The 14,431-nt window shown below is 44.3% G+C and overlaps 1 protein-coding gene across 1 annotated transcript in view; it reads right to left on the bottom strand.

The window, feature by feature from the left end:
- The window catches only part of FOXO1 (forkhead box O1), a 122,624-nt gene extending 120,927 nt beyond the window's left edge, over window positions 1-1,697 (bottom strand). Inside the window, 1 exon segment of the mRNA XM_043993893.1 lies at window positions 866-1,697. Coding sequence (XP_043849828.1) covers window positions 866-1,528 — 663 coding nt within the window. The 5' untranslated portion in view covers window positions 1,529-1,697.
- Between the last annotated feature and the right edge of the window lie 12,734 nt (window positions 1,698-14,431).

Genomic DNA, 14,431 nt, shown 5'->3' with positions numbered 1-14,431 from the left:
CCACCTGCTTGTCCCACTCTCTCCGAAGTGCAGGAGACAGAAACACACACACTCACACTCACACACTGACTTCACCCCTGTTTTTTGCTGCCCCTCTAGGTTCCAGGGGAAATGGCATCGCGGCTCGGCACCAATTTAGGGACTACACACTGCAGAGACTCACCCGGGGCTTCCAGACTCTGACCCTGCACTTCCCTAACAATTTTAGGGAAGGAACCATCGGATTTGGACTCAAAGGACGTAGGTTCAACTGCCGGGCTCTCCCCCCGCCCCCTTAATTGCCGCGCGACTTTGGACGAGTCATTTTGACTCTTTGATTCTCAGTTTCCTCATCGGTAAAATGAGGGAGAGTTGGACCAGATGACCTCTACGGTCCCTTCCAGCTCTGAGTCAAAGATCCTATAACAAGGAAATGGGCCTGTTGCAGGAGCTGAGGCGCCGGGAGCCAAGCCTTCTCTCCCTTTCCTGGTCCCATCCCCTGTATCCATTCCATATAGATCATCACTGCATGTGGACCCGTCTTTATTCCCAAAGGATCCACTTGACAGAAGCCCCCAGCCAAAACACACACACTTCCTGCAAATCTCAGACTTGCCCCTATACGTGTACTTCTATAGAGTTCAGTGCAAACAAGGGCCGGACATTGGAGAAGGGCAGCCAGCTCTACAGCCGCCCCCTCGTAGGTACAAACCTGCACGCCTAGCTCCCTATATAGCCCCCACTTCTCCCCACATCCCAGAGATGGTAGTGACCATAACCGACCCTTCTCACCCCCGTGGCTTCCCAGTGCCTTCGTTTCCTCCCTGTCCCCAAGAGCAGACGCCCCCTTCCCTCCACTCCGGGAGTGCGGTTTGGGGGTCCTCACCTTCCAGCCAGCAGAGCTGTTGCTGTCCCCCTTATCCTTGAAGTAGGGGACGCTCTTCACCATCCACTCGTAGATCTGGGACAGGGTAAGCCGCTTTTCGGCGGAGCTCTCGATGGCCTTGGTGATCAGGTCTGCATAAGACAGGTTGCCCCAGGCGTTGCGGCGGGACGAGCTGCTCTTGCGGGGTTGCCCGGCCAGGGGCCCCGCCGAGGCCGGGGGGACGGGCGGGTGCTGCTGAAGGGGACCGGGCTGCTGCTGCTGTTGCTGCTGCTGCTGCAGGCAGGTGGTCTCCGGACACTGGAAGTCCGCACACAGTCCTTCCGTGGCCGCTGCAGCCGCCGCCGCTGCAGCCGCCGCAGCAGCAGCAGCAGCTACGGCCGCGGCCGCCGCCACGGGACCCAAAGGCTGCTCGAAGTCTTCGCTCTCCTCCAGGAGGCTCAGATTGCTGATGAAGTCGGAGCTGACAGCGGCCGAGGCGGCGGACGCGGCATCCCCGGGATTCCCTGCCCCGCCGCCACCGCTGCCGCCGGAGGGGGCCGGACTGGAGGTAGCCGATGTCGACTGGTTAAACTCGGGTCTGGGAAGGGGCCAAGTGCACGACCGAGGCCGGGGCAGTGGCTCGAAGTCCGGGTCAATCTCCACCACCTGAGGCGCTTCGGCCATGGTGACCCCCTCCCCTCCCCCCAGCCACAAGAGAGCGAAAAAGAGAGAAACCAGAGGAAGGGGGTGGGGGAGGGGACTTCCCGGGAGTTAAATACTGGGCTGGGGATGGGGGAGGGGGAAGCGGGGGTGGGAAGGGGGGGCTAGAAGAGAAGCTAAAGGTTGGGGGGGGGGAGAGAAACCAGAACTTAACTTCGTGGGCTTATTAATTAATGCCTAAGCTTCCCCCGAGTTGCGGCGGTGGCGACTGCAGCTGCCGCTCCGGCGGCCGCAGTGGCAATGGCAATGGCAGTGGCCGCCGGACTGCAGGTTCGATTCGGCCGGGAGCAAAGAAGGGACTGAATCCGCGGCAAAGGTATCCAGTAGACGAGAGCAGAAGGCGGTGGCTGTCCGGGGGCTGTGGCTGTGCCTCCACTACTTGTACGGTTCTGCGGAGGCGGAGGTGGCGGCGGCGGCGGCTGCTGCTGCTGCTGCTCGGGCTCCTGCTGCCTGTTGAATGTGGCGGCGGCTGGCTGAGGAAGCAGCAGCAACTCACCGGCCCACACCAGACTTACGGGATCTACTACCACCACCCAGCCGCGGGGCGGCGAGTCCCGACTAGTTCCCGCCCCCCGGGGCTGATTGACTGCACCGCCTCAGCCAATGGGAGAGCGCGCGCTGCTTAGGAAACGACTCGCTTGTCAATTTCGCGGGGCCAGTTTTCCAAGGGGAGGAGGAGGCCGTGGTTTAGTTGGGGAGGAGGGAGGGAGGGGGGAAGGAGGAGGTTTTCGTGGTTTCTTTTTTTTTTCTTTTCTGGATCATTATTTTCTGGTAATTCTCGAGTGTGTTTCTTTGAGATTCAGTGTTTTGATTTCGGTGAGGTAAACCAGCGTGGAGGCGGCGACAGTAGTTTGTTTACTACGGAGGAGAGGAGAAGCTGGGAGGGATCCGAAGACGCCGAGATGAGGAGTCTCTAGGACTGATTTTCCAGCAGCCCCAGGGGTCCTCGCCTCACCTCCCCGCACCTCTTCGTTTTTGGGGTGCTAGGAAGATAGGAAACGGGGCGGGGGAGAGCAGGGAGAGCAGACGGTAGCGGGGAGAGTCATTCTGGATATGCAAGACCTACAGGAATTCTAAGCGCTTTAGTAAAAGTAGTGTTGGGGAAACAGGGGTATCGTAATAGAACCTCACTTGTGAATTTCTATCCAATCACCTACTTTGAGCCCCACGAGGGATTTATTTGCGGTGGTATATGGAAGTCAGGGCTCTCTCTGTCTCCCATTCTCTATCTCTCTCCCTAATTTTCAGTGTGTTTGAGAGAAACCCAGTTCGGGTTGCTGATTCCCCAATCCTCGTGACAAACCTCACTAGTGTTGACTATATTCCCGCGAGCACTAGAGTCGGTCTCTCCCTCTCTCTTCTCCTCTTCTTTCCTCTCCCCACCCCCCTTCTCTGAGCCTGTCACCGCTTCTACAGTCCCCTCCACCCCTACCCCAGCCACGTGCAGAACTCCGAGACTCAGCCTTAGAGCCGAGGACTGACAGCTCCATTAACCAGGGGCTGTCTCCCCTCCTCCCACTTTCTGCTTCCCTCCCTCTCAGTGAATCCGTTCCATTTCCTCCAGGAACTTAACCACCACCTGGCAGCTGCAACCTAAGCAGAAACTCTGAAGGACTGACGGAGTCCTGTCAGACCTGGGGTCAGGTCGGTTCAGCCCAGTCTCTACTGCCCCTTGCACCCACCAGTCAGGAACGGGCAGAACAGTAACAGAAGCTAGATGGGCCTCGATCCTCTCACCTAAAAATCTGAGATTGATAACAACAACAAAAAAGGGAAACAAGAGATCCTTGTTCCACCTAAATAGCACCTTTCTCTCCCCCTGCTTCATTAGCAGTGTTGGCCAAGTGGATTTCCAGCCTTGGTATGGGAGGACACCCTTACTTGGGTGGGAAATTTTACCTGAGGGCGAAACTGAAGGTCAGGAAATACCAAATGGGGGTGGGAGTTGGAAGTGGGGGGTAGTAGAGAGATCACATTGTTATCAGTACGAACGCTCTGGGATACTTGCTCCAACATTCAATGTTTAACCTTTTGTGGAGACATCTGGTGCGGTAGGAAGAGCCTAGGATTGGGGGTCAGAAGACCTCCGTTTCCTAAGTCCTAGGTCTGCCCCTCCGTGACCTTGGGCAAAAATCATTTAATTTATTCTCTGTGTCATTTCCTCATCTGCAAAATGAGACTCCTCGATAATCTACAAGGTCCCCAGTTCTCACGGTCTAATATTCTGCTGGTGTCATTTGTCTCCCAATTAAATGGGCTAAAGGGTTTGGTTTTTGTTTTTTCAAGATGGGTAATATCCCCAAATGTCTGTGGCACAGCATTATCCAGCCCCACCCCCACCCCAAAAGGCCTCTAGGCTGTAATGAGACCTCTTGTGGTCTGGGCCAATCAAACCCGACTCCTCTCTTTCCCCCTCTCCCCAAGCAGGGAGGGCAACAGGTCCAGGAAGTCCTGTTGAGGGTGAATGAGGCCAGAAGTAGAAAGACAATGGACCTTGTGTTTCAGGGAGCAGGAGAAATAGATTTCTATTTAAGTTTTTTTTTTTTTAAAGGAGGGGGTGTAGAAGACATTTCCTTCCAGAGAGACAGAATCACTTACATAGAAGATGAACAGCTGGGTTGTGGTTTTTTTTTTTTAATATCTTGTCTAAATTGATAGCTGCCAATTCTAGACAATCTCCTTTCTTCCCACCAACAATTATGAAACTACTGGTAAAGGGTTAGAATATTATGGTTCTTTTTGTAGAAGAAAAAAAAGACCAAAATAAAAATCTCACATCCATCACTTCATTTCCATTTCTACTGCCTTCACCCTAATAGAGACCCTCCCTCTACCCCCCCATCACTTCATACCAATATTATTTGCAATAACCCCCTATTGATTTCATTTATTCTGATCTCTTCCTATTCCAAGTCATTCTCTTAATGTTTGCCAGGCTAAGATCCCACTTATTCATTGCATCACTCCCTCATTGCACGTTTCACATCTAAATTTCTCTGCCTCACTTTATTTTTTTCCTGTTTAAAATTTTATTTTCCAAATTACATGTAAAAACAAATTTTGACATCAATTTTTAAAAGCTTTTTGTTCCAACTTCTCTTCCTCCCACCCTTCTGACTCCCTACTCCCAAGAACTCAAGCAATTCAATATAAGTTATACATGAGTAGTCAGGGAAAACATCTCCACTTTAGCCAGGTTGTGAGAGAAAACAGACAAAAACAAAACTTTAGATTAAGGAACTATTAAAAAAAATGCTTCAATATGTTTTCAGATACCATCAGTTCTTTCTCTGTAGATGGACTGCAATTTTCATAAGTCCTTCAGAGTTATATGGGATCATTGCATTGCTGAAAATAACCATGTCCTTCCCAGCAGATCATCTTACACTATTGCTGTTCTTTTGTATACAGTACATTTCACTCTGCTTCAGTTCATGTAGGTCTTTCCATGTTTTTCTGATAGCATCCTGTTCATCATAACTTTTATATAGTACCTTAAAGAATTTTCTTCACAATAGTCCAGTAAAATAAGTACCATAAGGGGGCAGCTAGGTGGCGCAGTGGATAAAGCACTGGCCTTGGATTCAGGAGGACTTGAGTTCAAATCCAGCCTCAGACACTTGACACTTACTAGCTGTGTGACCCCGGGCAAGTCACTTAACCCCCACTGCCCTACAAAAAAAAAAAAATTAAAAAAAAAAATAAGTACCATACGTTTTGCCACTATAATCAATCATCATAACTATTTCCCTCCATCCTATTCCCTTCCCATGATATTTACTCTATTTTCTATCTTCTTTTACCCTATTCCTCCTCAAGTGTTTTAGTTCTAAAAAAAAAAAAAGTGTTTTACTTCTGACTGTCCCCTCTCCCGTTCTGCCCTCCCTTCTCTCACCCTTCCCTCCTTATCCTCTTCCCCTCCTAGTTTCCTACAAGGTCTCTGCCTCACTTTCAAGCCTGTTTAGGCCTATCCTACCTGTCATGTTTTATTTTTATCTACTCCTTAACATAAACTCCTTACTTTAGAATGACTGGACTTACTCATGGAATCTCCTTTGAGTAATATCAATTCTTACCTCCTAATCACTTTGTGTTTGGTTTCTTGCCCCTACCTAAAATGACTTTTTTTCCTTCCTTCTACTTTTCCAATTTGTACCTATTCTTTGAGGCCTAGATCAAGACTCAGGAAGACTTCCTGAAAACTCTAGCCCATGGTGACCTCTCTTCCCTTTGAACTCATGGCCCTGATTTCCTGTTCCACTGCCTGTCATTTAGCATTTAATTATAAATAGTACTGCCTTGTGACATCATTTACACTGTTGTTTGCTTTTTTTGTCATTTAACTCTTGTATATAGTATATTTTCACACTGGTACACCTTGTTTCCCCAACTGCTCACTAGGTTCCTTAAGTGCAAATACAGGGTATAGTACAACCTTGCAGCATCCCACAATATGTTATATGCAGTTGGTACTCAATTAGTGTTGTTAATAGAAAATAAGGAAAGTACAAGGAAGAATTACAGTAAAATATACTTATTTGCTATTTCTAAGGGGGTGAGTAAGCAGGTAGTGTTAATGATACAAAAAAGAAAGATTTTCAATGAAACATTTAAAATATGCAGAAGAAAAACAAATGGAAGGTCAAGGGAACACTGCAGCTTTGTTATTCATATTGAATCTATATTTTTATACTCAGATTGAATCTAATATATACCTAAAATAATAGGTAATTAATAATCAGCAGTTTTGTATACAATACTGTTTTTTTATTCATTGTATATTGAAACACATTTGTCACTTGTTAATAATAAGTATAAAAATAAGTATAAAAATAAGTAAAAATATATAGTCAAACACCAGTTCTCAAACTTTTTATGCCAAGGGCTTCTGGAATGCTGATGACCATCAACAGGCATGTGAAAACACTTTAGTGTTTGGAAGGGGGTATGTTCCCCTTCAAATATTCTCCTTTACTCCACTGCTCCTTAGAAATGGTGGCCTATGGAAAGTACAATGGATTGGGAGCCAGAAGATCCAGGAAATAGTTTCTCTTGTATCACTTATTAATTATATTTGTTGTTCAGTCTGACTCTTTGTGACTCCATTTGGGATTTTCTTGCCAAAGATACTGGAGTGGCTTGCCATTACCTTCTCTAGCTCATTTTATAAATGAGGAAACTAAGGTAAACAGGATTAAGTGACTTGTCCAGGGTCACACATATAATAAATGTCTGAGATCTGATTTGAATTCAGGACTTCCTGACTCCAGACTTGGCACTCTACCCACTGAGCCACCTAGATGCCCCAACTAGTTGTATGACCTAGGACAAATTATATGATCTCTATATAATAAAATTAGATCAACCTGCTTTAATTTTTAAAATACTGCCAAATCTTTTTCCCCCCTAATCTGTTCAAGGAGGAGGCTGAAGTTGGTCTCTAGCTTCTAGTCTATCTCTGAATCTATGATACAACTGAAGAGTCGATTCAAATCAATAAATATTTACTAATCCCTTACTGTCTTCAGGATATTGTACTAGGCACTGGGAAAAATGCAAAGCTTAGAAAAAACATAAATAGATATTCATCTCACTCGAGTTGTTAATTGAAAATTTCCTGTAATGCCCCATCCCTTGCATCTAAGGGAGCCCTGGTTTTACTTTTCCTGACCATTAGAAGGGTTTCTGTCACTTTCCTTCAAAATTACAGGGAGGTTGAGTTCTCTTACCTTGGTTACCACTGCTTCAAAAAACAAACCGGAAATTCTCTGGGGAAAGGGCAATATCACAATCCCCTCTCTCTCATTCTCATTCACACCCACATCTCTTCCTCCTCCCTGGTGGGAGAATTGTGTACCTTTGAATACATCTCCATAGTGCCACCACTAGGGGGCACCCAAGACATTGCACCTGGAGTGCCCATCATATGTATATCCAAGTCCCCTCCAATTACTGTCTTAGTAGTTAGCCATACAGAATAACAAACAAGATTCTCAAGAAACATTACCTACAAGGACTCCAAGGCTTCTGGCCTGGTAGAGAGGCAGCTTGGTGTAGTAGGTGGTATTCTGCGTTTGAAGTGAAGATCCTGGGTTTGAATCCTGCCTCTGAATTTAACTAGCAGTGTGACCAAAAGGCAAATCACTTAAACCTTTCCATTTAATTAGCAGCAAAGTAGGGGAGAATTAAACCAATAGTACCTAGCTCACACGGTTGTAGCCAGGCTCAAATGAGATAATGTATGCAAAGTGATTTGCAACCCTTTGAAGAAGTCTTTGTGTTAAGTGGAAAGTGTCCTACTCTTGACTCTTCCGTTAATTCGATGTGTGGTTGGGCAAATCATTTATCCACCTTGGTGCACAGTTTCTGCATCTATCAAGTAGAGCTAAATGAAAATCCCACTTCTTTACCACCCCACATTCTGCCAGGAGTGATCCAGCTAGGTAATCTCATTTTTGGACAAAACTGTCCCCAAACCTTCTCTTCTCCATCTCTCAGGAGGTTTGCTAGTTTTCCTTAAATATAAAAGTATGATTGGGGTTGATCTTTTAAAAGCACCGGGCACAGACAACCTATGACCCCCTTGTCACTCCATTACTACTAAGAGACAATTTCTGGGAGTTCTCCACCTCTTACATCATGTCTCAGCTGAAAGGCTTTCTTCTTTTTCCTTCAGTCTACATGAGGATTGGCCTTAGGCAAAAGTGTGAAATAAGCAAAGCTTGTTTTATGTGTGTTCCCATACTCCCCATTCTAGGCCATGTGCCTAGTGCCTTCCTCTGACCCTCTCTTCATTCAGTCATTCAACAAACATTTCTTAAGCTGCTCTTAATGGGGAATGTGCTGTTTTAGGTGCTGAGGGAAATTTAAAAATAAACAAGCTTACCATCTAGTGGGATGGATAACCCCCTTCTATGGATTAGCTCCTACATAATGAGGAGCCACTTTTTAATTATACAAATATGGTTACTCATAACAGAGTTATTATTTTGTAAAAGAACCTGCTAACAGGACAGCTAGGTGGCACAGTGGATAAAGCACCAGCCTTGGATTCAGGAGTACTTGAGTTCAAATTTGGCCTCAGACACTTTATACTTACTAGCTTTGTGACCCTGGACAAGTCACTTAACCTTCATTGCCTGCCCCCCCTCTCAAAAGAATCTGCTAACAAAACTAGACCAACTTGTTTTGATTTTTAAACTGTTGCCAATTTTTTGTTCCAATTTTTCCAGAACTCAGCACAATGAGTTTTGACTTCAAATCTAACTTCCTGATTTTCCATTTCAAGGAATTTAATCAGAAGAGCTAAGCAGCTTCATTCCCAATAAGATTCATTAAAAATAAAGTAGGGGGGCAGCTAGATGGCGGAGTGGATAAAGCACCGGCCCTGGATTCAGGAGTACCTGAGTTCAAATTCGGCCTCAGACACTTGACACTTACTAGCTCTGTGACCCTGGGCAAGTCACTTAACCCTCATTGCCCCGTGCAAAAAAAGAAAAAAGAAAGTAGGGAAAAAAATTTTTAAATAAAAAAGTATGAGAATAAAGTATGAGATAATACAGAGAAGAAATTATCATAGATTTAGAGCTGGAAATAACCACAGATTACCTAATCCAACTCCATTTTTCCTTCTCAGATGAAGAAAGTGAGATGCAATGATATCAAATGATTTTGTTTAAGATCAGAGAGAGGGGGCAGCTAGGTGGCACAGTGGTTAAAGCACCAGCCCTGGATTCAGGAGGACCTGAGTTCAATTCTGGCCTCAGACACTTGACACTTACTAGCTGTGTGAGCCTGGGCAAGTCACTTAACCCCCATTGCCCCGCAAAGAACAAAAAAGTTTTCAGGGGCAGCTAGGTGGTGCAGTGGATAAAGTACCAGCCCTGGATTCAGGAGGACCTGAGTTCAAATCCAGTCTCAGACACCTGACACTTACTAGCTGTGTGATCATGGGCTGGCCACTTAACCCTCATTGCCCTGGAAAAAAAAGTTTTCATTTTTATTTTTTAATTGTAGTATAATGACCTCAAATTTCACTGCTTCTTCCCCTATAGTCTCCAATATAGCTGGCTATCCATTTTCTTTGGGGATGGTGTTAACAACCTAAAACAGCTATTGCTTGGATCCCCAATTTAAATTCATGTATCTCCTTTGATCCTTCCATCAACCCTGTAAGTTATCCATTTTGCAGATGAGAAAACTGGGGCTAAAAAGTGTTAAGTGACTTACCCATGGTATAAGGCAGGATTCAAATTCGGTTCTATCTACCAGGTGGAAAATAGAGAGCCAAGAGATCAAGGAATAGCCAGTACCTTAAAACTCAGTGTGGCTGAATGAACAGAAACAATGGGGATTAAGGCTGGAAAGGTCATGATAAAAACTCACATTTTCATAGCATTAAAGTTTGAAAAGCCCTTTCCTTGTCAGCCCTCTGAAATGAAAGTGTTATCCTTCACATTTTATAGATGAAAAAATTGGAGTTTACTGATGACCACACAAGTGTCTAAAGGACTAAATGGGAACCCAGGTCTCCTGATTCAAAGTCCAGCAGTCCATCCGGTCTAGCAATGCTAGCTTTGTGGCTAAATGGCACAGTGGGTAGAGCACCAGTGCTGGAGACAGGAAGATCCAAGTTCAAATCCAGTCTCGACCGTAGTGTGTGATCCCCCTGGGCAAGTTATTTAACTCTATTTGCCCCAGTTTCCTCATCTGTAAAATAAAGATAATAATAGCACCTACCTCCTAAGGCTGTCGTGAGGATCAACTTAGTTAATAATTGTAAAGTGCTTACCACAGTCCTTGGCACAGAGTAAGCCTGTATAAATGTTAGCTATTATTATGTTACCGACAAACTTTGAAGGGCTTTCAGGCTAAGTAGATTGTCTCATTCTGTGGCAGGGTTTTCCCCTTCAGGATTTATTCTTTTGTGAAGTCAAACCAGGCCATCTTTTTTTTTTTTTTTTTAGTGAGGCAATTGGGGTTAAGTGACTTGCCCAAGGTCACACAGCTAGTAAGTGTTAAGTGTCTGAGGCCAGATTTGAACTCAGGTACTCCCGACTCCAGGGCCAGTGCTCTATCCACTGCACCTCCTAGCTGCCCCGAGGAGTCTGATACTTTTTTTTGTTTTGTTTTTGGGGGGTTTTTTTTTTGTTTGTTTGTTTGGTTGGGTTTTTTTAGTGAGGCAATTGGGGTTAAGTGACTTGACCAGGGTCACACAGCTAGTAAGTTTTAAGTGTCTGAGGTCAGATTTGAACTCAGGTACTCCTGACTCCAGGGCCAGTGCTCTATCCACTGCACCACCTAGCTGCCCCTAGGCCATCTTTTGCCTCAGTTTTTACCTAGTCTTTAACTACTGAATGGGTGTTGCCTCAGACAAACTGGAACCTTAAAAAGGCCAAGGTCTCCCACTGCATCTGACTTCATCTCCAGTAGTCCTGACTTCGAAGTCTTGCCATTGGACTTGATGACCCCGAAGGAGAGAATGAGGCTGATGACTTTGCACAACTCTGCTTCAGTTAAATACAATTCACTTGCAAGTCAACACATCACCCTTCTGAAGTCATTGGTCCTCTTCAAGAACAAAGGACAAACAACAATCGGGAGTCACTGAAGATTTTTGAGCAAAATGGTAAGATCTGAGCCTGAAGACATTTTTGTAGGCCAGCTAAATAAGCCCGTGGGCTTATTTAGAAGAGCTGTCATCACATTAATCTTATATGCTTTCTGATCCAGCAGAATTTTGTTCCTGGCTATCTTACTGTAAGAGTCCTAATATGCGGAAGAAATGAATGCCTTTAATAGTGGCAAGTATAGATGAGATATGGAACTTGAGTGATGAATTGGCAAAGCAAAGCTGCATGTGGACAGGAAATGGATCAACACCATTCCAACTTGGAGCAAAGAAGTAGAGCCCAAAAGGGGAAAGAAAAATAGGTAGGGTGCCCCAGATGCAGAGAATTTAGGGAAGGCCAGATCTATCAGCAATGAGGCATAGAGGGCATCCCAATGGGGAAGAGCAAACCCAAAGCACAGGCTTTATTGGTCCTGAAAGTTAGAGGGACTCTGTAGGTCCCAAGAAGCGGGAATCACCCCTACCTGCCTTGGGTTCTTTCCCCACTTGAGTTTGTCTGTAGAGGTGGAGATGGGGCTCATCAAAAGGGAAAATTTTCTTTACTGTCTATAGGTTCGAGCCTCAGCCCTTCCTTTGTTTCTTGTTACATGTTCCAGGCCTTGTTAGCCCAGAATGCTGCCAAAATTGAATACTTCCTCACCAGAGCTCGAAATGAGTCAGTTTCAGGTGTTCCTAGGGCCAAAGCCTCAATACTGGGTAGAAGGCAAAATATTCCATCTGCATTATTTTCAGCAGGATACTCTCTCTTTTTTTTTTCCCCGTAGGGCAATGAGGGTTAAGTGACTTGCTCAGGGTCACACAGCTAGTGTCAAGTGTCTGAATCTAGATTTGAATTCAGGTCCTCCTGAATCCAGGGCCAGTGCTCTATCCACTGCACCAGCTAGCTGCCCCAGCAGGATACTCTCAAAGTTGAATTCTGGATCCTGAATTGACATACAGGTTACAGTCGTTATGCACTTTGGGAGAGTATACATTAAAAAAATTATTAGATTCCCTCCTGAGAGTAAATTAATATCAATTGATTGAGAAAAATAGATGATAACAAAAACTAGTATAAAGAAAAGAATACTTTAAAGTTAATTTATATTTCATTAATTATGAGAGTGAACAAGAACATGATGGAATAGTATGATAGCTAGCCATGGAGTCAGGAAGAACTTGGTTCAGGTGCTACTTAGGCTACAAAATAACTCTACAATCATGGTCAAATCATTGAACTTTTTAATGCCTGAAGTGGCTCTTTAAGACTAACTACAGGGGCAGCTAGGTGGCACAGTGGATAGAGCACCAGCCCTGGAGTCAGGAGTACCTGAGTTCAAATCTGGCCTCAGACACTTAACACTTACTAGCTGTGTGACCCTGGGCAAGTCACTTAACCCCAATTGCCTCACCAAAAAAAAAAAAAAAAAGACTAAGTACATATATATAACCTATATCAGATTACCTGCTGTCTAGGGGAGAAAAATCTGAAATTGGGAAGCCTGTATAAACAAAAGTTGAGAACTATCTTTACTTGTAATGGGAAAAAAATAAAATACTTTATTAATAAAAAAAAAGAAAAAAAAAAGACTAAGTACATATGAGTTGCAGATCTATATCACTGGAAGGAGTTTCCATAATGATGAAATCACAGGTCTGTACTTAAACATACACACACACACACAAATGCTTGTACCTGGGGGGGAAAAGTAATACATATTTGCATGAAGTTTTTTTTAGTCAGTCTACAGAAAATATATGTTTTCTTATTTATCATGGGTAGTTATGCTGTATGTTTTGTATTAGGTATTGATACAAAATAATATTTGCCATACAATTGGTTTCATAGACTGCTTACAATAACTGCGTGGCCTCCCAAGGTTTTCTGGGCCCATAGGCTGGGAAATAACTATCCTTCGTGTGTCTTTATGACCCCCAAACCCTTATTTTGGCTGTAACAACCCTCTCTAAAGGCAACCAGGCTTGTCCTCACATCACTCAAATACTTCACAGAATGTGAAGACCAGACAGCATCTGATGTCTGCTGACAAACCCTTCAAGAAGTTACAATCATCATTGCCCCACGGTGATGAGTCAAAGTGGGCTTTGTGTAGAAAGCAGCCTTAAAGGATTCTCCTGGGCACCAAATGACACTTAGAATTTTTATCTTCCTCTCCACTCCACTGCTTTGGGGACTTATACTCCCTACTCTATGGGTAATGCATGGCATGTCAAATCTTCTTGGTGCTACCTATAGACCAGAGTCTTGTATTCCTGTCAGAAATACAATGTGTTTTTAGCATTTTATTTCTGTTCCATGTCACATTAAAAAACCCTTAACATGCTTCCCCAAAGGGGGGACATATGCATTCTCCAAGAAAATGCAGTATACAGATGGTATCCCATTTTTGGCAGCAGGGAAGTTCGACAAGACATTTCAGTTATTTACTTGGAAAAGGAATATGCAAGTTAGGCAGGGAAAATTAATTGCTACTTTATAGTATTTAAGAAAGATTACATTTTTTAAAAAAATTAAACTGCTCTCTTCCCATATGAAAGAGGTTCTTTATCTGGGGTCTGTGAACTTTTGTTTTTTTAATATATTGATAGCTTTATTTCAACATAATTGATTTCCTTTGTAATTCTCTGTTTCATTTAATTTGTGGTTCTGAAAAGGGGTCCATGGGCTTCCCCAGATTGCCACAGGGGTCCATGACACAAAGAAAGGTTAAGTAGTGCCATAGGACATTTTAGTGCTGTTATCGGGAACTAGGAGTTTTCCATGACTATAAAAAACCCAAAAAGACCAATGGCAGAAATGAAGTAAAAGGCACAGTGAGGAAGCTTCTAAAAAGTCACATCATTCTCACAAAGTATGTTGTTTGTTGTTTATTGATGGAAATCAATAATGGGCAGCTAGGTGGCACAGTGGATAAAGCATGGGCCCTGGATTCAGCAGAACTTGAGTTCAAATCCAGCCTCAGACACTTGACACTTACTAGCTGTGTAACCCTGGGCAAGTCACTTAACCCTCATTGCCCCGCCAAAAAAAAGAAAAAAGAAAGAAATCAATAGTGAGAGGTATTAAGCGTGTAGATACATCTGTTTTTAATAGGGCATGTGCCACCTCTGACTATTTCAGGGGTGGTGTAAAAGCAGGAGCTAAGAGTTTATCAAATTTCAGATTTGGCTGACTCAGACAGCCCACCCCTATGCAAAGTCTACCAAGCCAGAGAAGAAACAGAGAATGAATAGAA

The sequence above is a fragment of the Dromiciops gliroides genome, chromosome 3 (assembly GCF_019393635.1).
Source record: "Dromiciops gliroides isolate mDroGli1 chromosome 3, mDroGli1.pri, whole genome shotgun sequence".
NCBI classification, from domain to species: Eukaryota; Metazoa; Chordata; class Mammalia; order Microbiotheria; family Microbiotheriidae; genus Dromiciops; species Dromiciops gliroides.
This window is presented reverse-complemented; position numbering and strand designations above follow the sequence as displayed.